The sequence below is a fragment of the Lotus japonicus genome, chromosome 4 (genome assembly GCF_012489685.1).
Source record: "Lotus japonicus ecotype B-129 chromosome 4, LjGifu_v1.2".
Lineage (NCBI taxonomy): Eukaryota > Viridiplantae > Streptophyta > Magnoliopsida > Fabales > Fabaceae > Lotus > Lotus japonicus.
Window position 1 is genome coordinate 26,935,410 of NC_080044.1, and position 10,254 is coordinate 26,945,663.

The 10,254-nt window shown below is 42.8% G+C and overlaps 1 protein-coding gene across 1 annotated transcript; it reads left to right on the forward strand.

Annotated features, from left to right (window-relative positions):
• Window positions 1-5,064: 5,064 nt before the first annotated feature.
• Window positions 5,065-6,165, forward strand: LOC130712563 (uncharacterized). The gene has a single exon (XM_057562391.1). The coding sequence runs from the start codon at window positions 5,065-5,067 to the stop codon at window positions 6,163-6,165; it is 1,101 nt and encodes a 366-aa protein (XP_057418374.1).
• The last annotated feature ends 4,089 nt before the right edge of the window (window positions 6,166-10,254 follow it).

A 10,254-nucleotide genomic window follows, 5' to 3' on the forward strand; every position in this document is an offset into this window, starting at 1 on the left:
GCACCTTTAGCCCTTTTTTGGCTTGCAGAAGTGGTAGAGGTGGCCCCTCGTTTTCGACTCTGAAACAAAAAACAAATGATCACAAAGATATACATGTCGAATAAAGGTCAAAGTTTCACAGGTTTCAGTATTACCTTGGGCATCTTGAGCTTATCAGCCAGAGTAACATCATCATCATCATCCTCAACTTCGACAGTAGCAGAAGTCACCCGAGGAGAAGCTTGAGGGGTCGATCGCGGAATCGGCTCAGCTACAAAATGAAAACAAAGGAAAATTAAGTCATAAGTATCGCAAAGATGCCAGGTCGAAATGATTACCTTGACCAATAAGCGTTCTTATCGATATGTGGTTGAAGATTTCAACCGGCACATGGAGAGGGTAATTCCATAGGTAACGCTTGGTCCAGGTCACCCGCTTCCGAGGGGGCAGTGCACTATGGTAAAAGTTTTTGATACTTACATGATCAACCCACTTAGGAAGCACCACCGGAAAGGCCAAAGCATACTTACAAGTAGGCAGTGGTGGGAACCTAAAGCTTGTTTTTCGAATAAGGAAAGAAAGACCATCCTCATTAGAGGGAATGCTCAATCGGGTTTTCTTGGCTTTAGCTTCCCACATTTGCCTTAGAACTTGGGCTGCTTTGGCAACCGTTTCCTGAAGTCGAGGACCCGGAAAGTATACTACACCGAAGAATTGTTGAAAAGCGTTGATCTCAGATGTATGCAAACCTTTGGTTTTCTTTGGGGCCTGCTTCTACAAAAGAAAAATATTCGTTATGCGCTGGAAGCAATCTTCAATTGGCGTCGAAATATCATGCCAATAAGCAGACCACCACGCCTTAAACGCCTGGGTGACGTAAAAGGATGGAGTAAAACTGAAAGGACTAAGACCAAGCAGCTCCTCCTCGTTGTAGTAGCTAATGGTAGTGTCGAAGGCACTACGTTTGGTGATGGTACCAGGATAGATGACGAGGGATTTGTCGAACAAAGTATTGGGCAAATCCTGGCTCAACCCAAATTGTCGAGACACAAGCTGAGGATTGTAACCACAAAGAGTGAAGTCATTACTGGCAAAGTTGATGGTCAACACCCTGGGAGATAATATAGTCTGCCAAAGCTCGACTTGATGCTGAGAGAGGTTCTCTGAGCCAGGAAGATTGGGGTAAGAATTCCTTAGCCACCGAGGGCCATAAGAAGGTTTGTGATACGACGCAAAGCTCGAGCGGAAACGTTTCAGCTCGAAAAACATGGTGAAATACTTCTTAAAGTCAACCTCGAACGTGGAGGCGTCATAAGGGGGAGTGAGGGCTTCAAGCCTGAAAGCATCAACCCTTGTGTTAGACACCACAGGAGGGGGGTTCTTGGCTGGAAGAAACAATTCGAAAACCGCATTCATCCAAAGTTGAAGGAGCCAGAAAGAACCAGCTGCATTCAAAGACGCAACCTTAGGATCTCGAATGTCGGCTATCGCTTCATTGATCATTTGGTAAAGATTGCCAAGTACAAGCCTGGCCATGGCGATAATTCGACCCTCATGTAACAGATTGGCCAAAGGAAGAAGTTTAGCCGGAATCCTCAAGGATTTGGTGCATAACACATAAGCAGAAAGCCAATACAGCAGAAATGCGACATGCTCAGCATCAGAGACTTCACCATTCTCGACATAGTGATCTTTAATAAACTTACTAAAAGCGATGTTATCTGTCGGAATGGCGATAGGATTGGTGGGAGCAGCAGAGGAATGGTAATCATCACCCACCACCCAAAGGCCAGTAATGGCAGCAACATCAAGGAGAGTGGGAGAAAGAATCCCAAAGGGGACATGGAAGCTATTGGTAGACCGCTCCCAAAAGAAAAGAGAACTTAAAAGCATAGCAGGATTGTAAGAAATTGGCGACCTCGACAACTGAATGAGGTCGAAGATTCCAGTGACTTTCCAATGCCCATACTTACTGGCCTCCACCCTGTCGAGCAATTTCAGATAGGCTCCTTCACCAGCAGTTGGGTTAGGAGGCGCAGATCTAAAAGTCCTTTTGGGATCTTTCAGAAAGGGCAAGCGGTAAGAGGGTCGAAATGCAAGGATAAGCTCATCCCCACGAACACTGGTGTGAAACTGCTCGTAACCCTCAGGAAGACTGTTAGGCCAGCCCTTCTTCGCCTTCTTCAAAGGGCCTAAAATGGCACGTAGATTGCCATTTACAGAAATAGGAATAAATACCTGGGATTTCCAGATAGCCCGTTTCTCCACTTCGTACGGCGGGTCTGGAATGGGAGTGCGTTTGGCCTCATTCATCTCACACGCAGCGGCCAAAGGAATAACATTGTCAGAATCGGAAGCCATAGAAACGTTCAGAGAGTGCACCAGGAAAGCAGAAACCAAACGACTAAAGATGATCACAAGCAGAATCAGACAAAAGCTTGAGTGTTTGAAAAATGGTAAAGCTTGCAGAGGGCCAACAATGGCGTATTTATAGGCAAATGAAGAGTCGGACGTGAAGCTGCATTATAGGATGGTGCATAAAAATTTTTGAAATCCAACGGTTATTTTATTATATAACCGCAAACCCTAACATAAAGGCTAGAAAGGGGTCATGATTACCCTAGAATAGAGACGGCAGACGACAGACGAAGTCAGACGCCAAGGCTTCTGATTAGAGCAAAAGTCAAACGATAGGATCTCTGATGGGACTTGAAATCAGAAAGTGAAAAGTCGCGAACACCCGTCAAGCTCCATCGAAATGCACGAGCAAAAAATGCTTGATCCCTCCAAGGTCTGGTAGTCGAGAATCAACATTTTTGGGGGGCATCTGTTGGCCCAATATTTTGGCCCAAGAAAGAAAAAACGCAGTCGGCCCAAAGCACCCAAGGTAGTCGAATTCGGACTAAAGAAAGGAAAAGAAAATGCACCAAGTTAAGGAGGCAGCCGAATTCGACAATAGGAACTACTGCTAAACATAGGCACATGTAACACGTGCCGCATTGACCAAGTCAGATTCTCACCACGTTGGTCGAGTACGTGGCCAATAAACGGTTGAGGCAGTTGAAGAACACGACTCTCACCACTACGCATGGAACTTCCAGAGCAAGCATCAGATCGTGGGGAATCAGACCCACTAACCCGTCCAGCAAGGAAGAAAACCGTCCACTAACCCGTCCAGCAAGGAAGAAAACCGTCAAGAACACGCGAGACATGGAGCTCTATAAATAGGAGAACCTAATTCAGAAAAGGGGTTCCCAACTCAACTCTGAAAAATTCACTAAAAAGCTCTAATGTCCGCATCAATGAGACTCGAAGAGCAAGACGTGATGATGAAGGAGTATGTTGCAGAACCACATGTTTATCTTTACTACGTTTAAGCTCGTCGTGTTATTTGTTAATTTCCTAGGATTTACCAGTTCTGTTCTTTAATTTCTTGTCGAAATTTATATTCCTTGCAGTTTCTTTGTCACTTTGTCACACTTTGATCTTTATGTAATTGATCCTTATGAAATGAAATCCAGTTTCTTTTGAATTGTTCATTGTTGTCGAAAAACGCCCACTCACACACAACACTTTGGCAAGACGTTTTCCCAAAAGGACCCTGAATCTAAACTTCCTTTAGTCGAACTAAGAGGATATTTGTTTACCAAAAATCAGCGTAAACAGTAAGCTTTTTAAAAAAACAAAGCTCCCGATATATTTAAATAAAAAAGTAGAGTCTAAAAAAAGCGTTTACTCCAGGTTAAGCAAAAGCCTGGACCCTGCATTAAGTTAATCATACTAACAAGCACAAAAGTAAGGCATAGGAGTAAGATGACTAATTAACAAACACTAATTGCAAAAGTGAGAATTCAATTGAATCGATCATGCAAGTTTAAGATTTCACTCAATTAAAAATTACTCAAGTCTTAGGGGCTATGTATCGTCCTGGGCTTTCGCCATGTGAGTTTGTCATCCTACAGTAAATAGCCCATGGATTCCCCTCCTCAAGCTGCACCTGACTCTCTTTGCCAATAATTTTTTGAAATTTTAATTATATTTAATATATAATTGTTTTTGTGTTATTTTATTTTTAATTAAAAATATATGTGTAAGTCATCATCACATTTACTTAAACAAGTGGACAATATGCCACTTAAGCATCTGCAATTTGGGGCTGTCTAAACTCTGAAATTAAATTTGTTTCCATTTTGAACCGCTATAAATGTATATATCAGCAGGGCTCAACACTACAATTATATCTACCAATCATTACAATTTTTCTAAGGTGTGGTACCCAGAATTTCTCTGGGGTGTGGTCTCCGGCTTGCCTGGGAGCGGGGCTGTCGTCGTTTGCTTTGTGAATCGGACTGCAGGGAGCTGGTTAATAATCTGGCAGACTTGGAGTGGGTGCGTGGTCATAGCCACCGTGCCATTCTCGGTGAGATTCGTGACATGCTTCATTGGAACTGGAGAATTGAGCTTTTGTGGGTCGCCCGGGAAGGAAATTTGGTTGCGGATTGGTTAACAAAGCACAGATTGTTTCTCTCTACTTCAGGGATTCTTGTGATGGATGTTCCTCCTATTGAGTTGCAAATCCTTCTCTTGAAGATTCCCTTAGTGTTGTTTATTCTTTGTTTTTTCTTTGGGTAGTTTTCAGATGTATAAAAAAAATGAACTAATAACATATTGTTCTTAAGTTCATTTATGTTATTCAATGAAGGATTTGAAAACTAGGGTTTTAAGTTTAATTTGCAATTTTAAGAGATCATCTAAGTTCCTTTCTTGTCGGGATCCTCTTTATCCATGCCCCATCCATGTTAACTGTACCGTTATTGGGCTTACAACCTTTATAGTCTAATGGGCTTACCGAATTTGTACTATTGGGCCAGGCGACCCATGACCCGAACGGGTCAAAACATCATGATATATAAAGAGGACACCGCCCATGCGGTGGGGGATCCAACACTTTTTACTCATTTTGCTACTTTGTCATATTCTACTTTTGTTGCTTAATTGCTTAGCCCTGACCGGAGTTCTAGACCAGAACATTGGCGCCCACTGTGGGGCCGAGGAATTCAATCCTAGGCTTCAAATTCACTGAAAATGGTGAATCGATCTGGAGCAAACGGAAGGGACAATCATGTTAACCATGAAAATGTTCCGCCCGACATTTTGCAACAGATCATGGCGGATCTAACTAATCTTCGTCAACACAATCAACAACTGCAAACTCAACTTGCTGAGATCAATCAGGATCGGGGCTTGCATGAGGGCGATCGTAGAATGGCAGAGATGGTGGTAGATTTTCAACCGTTCACAGAAGACATTGCAAACACAACCGTTCCAGACAACTTGAAGACTTTGGTTCTTGATTCTTATTACGGAGATTCTGACCCAAAGGATCATTTGATCTATTTCAACACCAAAATGGTTATTGTGGGCGCTTCAGACGCTCTGAAGTGTAAAATGCTTCCTTCAACTCTCAAAAAGTCAGCAATGACTTGGTTTACAACGCTCCCACCGCGTTCAATTGCAGGGTTCATGGATTTATTGGCGAAATTTCTGTCCCAATTCTCAACTAGTCGCGCCCAGAAAGTGACCCCAGCAGCTTTATTTAATTTGCAACAGAGGCATAATGAAAACCTGAAATCCTTTATGGGGCGTTTCAATAAACTATCAGTGCATTTGGAGGATAAAATGACAGAAATTTGTATTGCTGCTTTTGAATTGGGCCTTCAATCAGGAAGTCTGAACAGTAGTTTGAGTCGTAAGCCCGTGGAGACAATGGCGGAGTTGCGAAGCAGGGTACAAGGTTTCATTCGGGAGGAGCAAAGTGATCGCATAAAGAGAAACCGCAAGAGTGCGGCGGTTACTGGCCAACAACAACAGTCAGATTCGAAAAAGGCGGCGGTTAACGATCAACGTTCGGGCGGAGCAGTTACAAAAGGAGAGAGAAGTTACAATAATTCAAGTCGTTTTGATAACCGTTCTAATTTTCGAAATCGTGCTCAGCCTTATGGAAATCGTGGTTATGGAAAGTCGATGACGTGGGCCAGAAACCAACAAGACAGGTCGACCCCACTTGCGGTTAATTTAACTGAAGCATTGCACATGTGTTTGGAGGCTAACACAATTCGTTTTCCTAAACAACCAAAACGCCCACCAGGCAACGTGGACGGAAGTAAGTGGTGTGAGTATCACTGAATTGCGGGACACAATACAGATGATTGTTTTACCCTAAAGAAAGAAATTGAGGCTTTGATAAAGGCAGGCTACATGCGTCAACTGGATGGGCGAAAGGAGTGAGAGGGAGCTGGAACCTCAACGAAGCGTGATGACACAGGGAAAGAGAGAGTCTGAACCAAAGAAGCAAGCTGGAGGTGAAACTAAAGGGCGCATTCATTCCATATTTGGAGGATTTCGAGGAGGTGGTATGACTAATTCTTCAAGAAGAAGGTATGTTCATTCCATTAATGCAGTATATGCTAATGATTGGGGAAGCTGGGGGATCAATCAGCCCGATATTACATTTACTGTTAGAGATTTTGAGGGAGTTCAGCCTTATGAAGATGATCTCATTGTGGTGATGTTAAAAGTTGTTGATTACGAAATTGAGAGGGTACTGTTGGATCAGGGAAGTTCTGCGGATTTGATATATGGCGATGCATTTGAAAAATTAGGGCTTACAGAAACTGATTTATTACCATATGATGGGGCGTTAGTTGGCTTCTCAGGTGAGAAAGTATTTGTTAGAGGGTATGTGGAGCTAAATACCGTGTTAGGTGAAGGTAAAAATGAGAAAGCCTTTGCCATTAAGTTTGTTGTGGTACAGTGTACATCGCCGTATATGTGCTTATTGGAAGACCATCGCTCAACAAACTTGGGGCGATTATTTCAACAAGACATTAAACAGTTAAGTATCCATTGGACAAGGGCGGAGTTGGAACTTTGAAGGCTGATCAGGTGGTTGCTAGGAAATGCTATTCCGACAGTTTCAAGCAGTATGGTCACATGGGAAAGAGAGCAGTGAAGGAGGGACATAGAGTTTTTGGGGTTGATGTTGATCAAGATGAGGTTAGTTTGGACCCGAGAGAGGGCTTTTCTGATTTCAAGATGACTCCAGAAGAGGAAACAAAGACAGCGAAAGTGGGCGAGAGGAATTTGAAAGTCAGGGTAAACTTGACTCCAATCCAGGAAAACAGACTGGTGCAACTGTTAGCTGAGAACATGGACTTATTTGCTTGGAGTGCACGAGATCTTCCAGGAATTGATCCAGAGTTCATTTGCCACAAATTGGCATTGAATCCTGGTGTGAAGCCGATCGCCCAGTTGAAGCGTAAAATGGGAGAAGATAAAGCACTTGCAGTGAAAACAGAAACTAACAAGTTAATTGATGCAGGTTTTATAAGGGAAGTGAAGTATCCTACTTGGTTGGCTAATGTTGTCATGGTCAAGAAGAGTAATGGAAAATGGCGAATGTGCACAGATTATACAGATTTAAACAAGCATTGTCCAAAGGATTCATATCCACTGCCAAACATAGATAAGTTGGTAGACCAGGCTTCGGGATTGGGAATGTTGAGTTTGATGGACGCATATTCGGGCTATCATCAAATTCGAATGTATGCGCCAGACGAAGAGAAAACGGCATTTATGACAAACCAAGCAAATTATTGCTATCAAACCATGCCGTTTGGGCTTAAGAATGCAGGAGCAACTTATCAGCGATTGATGGACAGAGTCTTTGAAAAGCAAGTAGGGTGTAACATGGAAATTTATGTGGATGATATGGTGGTCAAATCAGAAGAAATGGGCGGTCATTGTATGGACTTGGCTGAAGCATTTGGAGAAATCAGGAAGCATAACATGCGTTTGAATCCGGAGAAATGCTCTTTTGGAATTCAGAGTGGAAGATTTTTGGGCTTTATGATTACTAGAAGAGGAATTGAAATTAATCCCGATAAGTGCAAAGCAATTCTAGACATGCAAAGCCCAACATCAGTGAAAGAAGTACAGAAGCTAACAGGAAGAATTGCGGCTTTGTCATGATTTTTACCATGCTCAGGGAGTAAGGCGGCTCCGTTCTTTCAGTGTTTGAGGAAGAACAAAGCTTTTCAATGGACAGATGAGTGTGAGCAGGCTTTCCAAACTCTAAAGGAGCATCTGGCTAAGCCTCCCATATTGTCAAAACCAATTCCAGGTATTCCGTTGTCAATTTTCATTTCCATATCAGATAGTGCTGTGAGTTCTGTCTTATTGCAAGAATGTAAAGAGGAGTTGAGAATTATATATTTTGTGAGCCATGCTTTACAAGGGGCTGAGTCAAGGTATCAAAAAATAGAAAAAGCTGCACTAGCTTTGATTATCACCGCCCGAAAGTTGAGGCCTTATTTTCAAGGTTTTCAAATCAAAGTCAAAACTGACTTTCCCCTACGCCAAGTACTTCAAAAGCCTGATTTAGCAGGGCGTATGGTTTCTTGGGCTGTCGAATTGTCAGAATTTGGTATAGTGTTTGAGAAGAAGGGACAAATAAAGGCGCAGAGCTTAATAGATTTTGTGAATGAGATGTCTCCAGAAGAGAGAGTATCAGAAGAAGTGGAATGGTTTTTGTCTGTTGATGGTTCATCAAATTTAAAAGGAAGTGGAGCTGGTATAGTTTTGGAGGGACCAGGCGGAGTAATTATTGAGCAATCTCTCAAGTTTGACTTCAGGGCGAGCAACAATCAAGCGGAATATGAAGCAATAATAGCAGGGGTGAGGCTGGCCTTGGAGATGAATGTACGTTGTATTGTAATAAAAACTGATTCTCAGCTTGTGGCAAATCAGATAAAGGGAGATTATCAGGCGAAGGATGTTCAGTTGGCTAAGTATTTGGTGATGGTTCAAGAATTGTTGAAGCAGATGGACAAGTTTCAGGTAAATCATGTTCCAAGAGAGGAAAATACAAGGGCTGACATATTATCCAAACTAGCAAGCACAAAGAAACCAGGTAACAACAAGTCTGTGATTCAAGAGACTTTGAAGGGTCCAAGTGTGAAGGAGGATGATGTTGTGATGGCAACGGGCGGAGCAACTATAGATTGGATGGATAGAATTCGAATGTGTCTGGAAGCGGATGGATCAGACTTAGCTCTATTTTCAAAGGATCAGATTCGAGAAGCGAGTCGTTACACAATGATGGGTGGACAACTTTACAAACGGGGCGTTGGAGTCCCACTGTTAAGATGTGTTAGCAAAGAGGATGCAGAAAGAATTATGTTTGAGGTACATGAGGGAGTCTGTGCCAGTCATATAGGGGGAAGATCTTTGACTTCGAAGGTGTTGAGGGCAGGATTTTATTGGCCAACTTTGAAGGGCGATTGTATGGAATATGTTAAGAAATGTGAAAAGTGTCAAGTTTTTGCTGATCTTCATAAGGCGCCTCCTGAAGTTTTGAGTTCAATGAGTTCTGCGTGACCATTTGCAATGTGGGGCGTAGATATTTTGGGTCCGTTCACTCCAGCGGGGCACAGGTCAAGTTTGTTCTAGTGGTAGTGGATTATTTCACGAAATGGATTGAAGCAGAGTCAATGGCAAAGATCACAGTGGAAAAGGTTAAGAAATTTTATTGGAGGAAAATAATATGCAGGTTTGGAGTGCCAGCAACCATTGTTTTTGATAATGGAACACAGTTTACAAGCAGGAAGGTCAGAGATTTTTGTGCAGAGACGGGGATTGAGAACAGGTTCGCCTCAGTGGAACACCCACAATCTAATGGGCAGGTGGAAGCAGCAAACAAGGTGATTTTGAATGGTGTGAAGAAGAGATTGGGCGAAGCAAAAGGATTATGGGCAGATGAATTGATCACAGTGGTTTGGGCTTACAACACAACACCCCAATCCACTACTCGAGAAACACCTTTCAAGCTTGCTTACGGGGTTGATGCGATGATTCTAGTGGAAATACAAGACATGACTTTTCGAGTGGCTACATATGAAGAAAACAAGAATCGAGAAAATGTTCTAGTGGATTTGAACTTGGCAGATGAGGTAAAGGCAAAAGTTCGTTTAAGGGAGGCTGCAGTCAAACAAAGGTCAGAAAGGCGTTATAATACTCAAGTGGTGCCTAGGAGAATGAAAGTGGGCGATTTGGTATTACGCAGAAAGGCAAAGAGTCCAACTGATTCAAAGCTGACACCTAACTGGGAAGGTCCATACAGAATTCTGCGAGATTTGGGACAAGGGGCTTACCACTTGGAGGAGTTATCTGGGCGCAGGGTTCCAGAGCATGGAACGCACAACACTTGCGCTACTA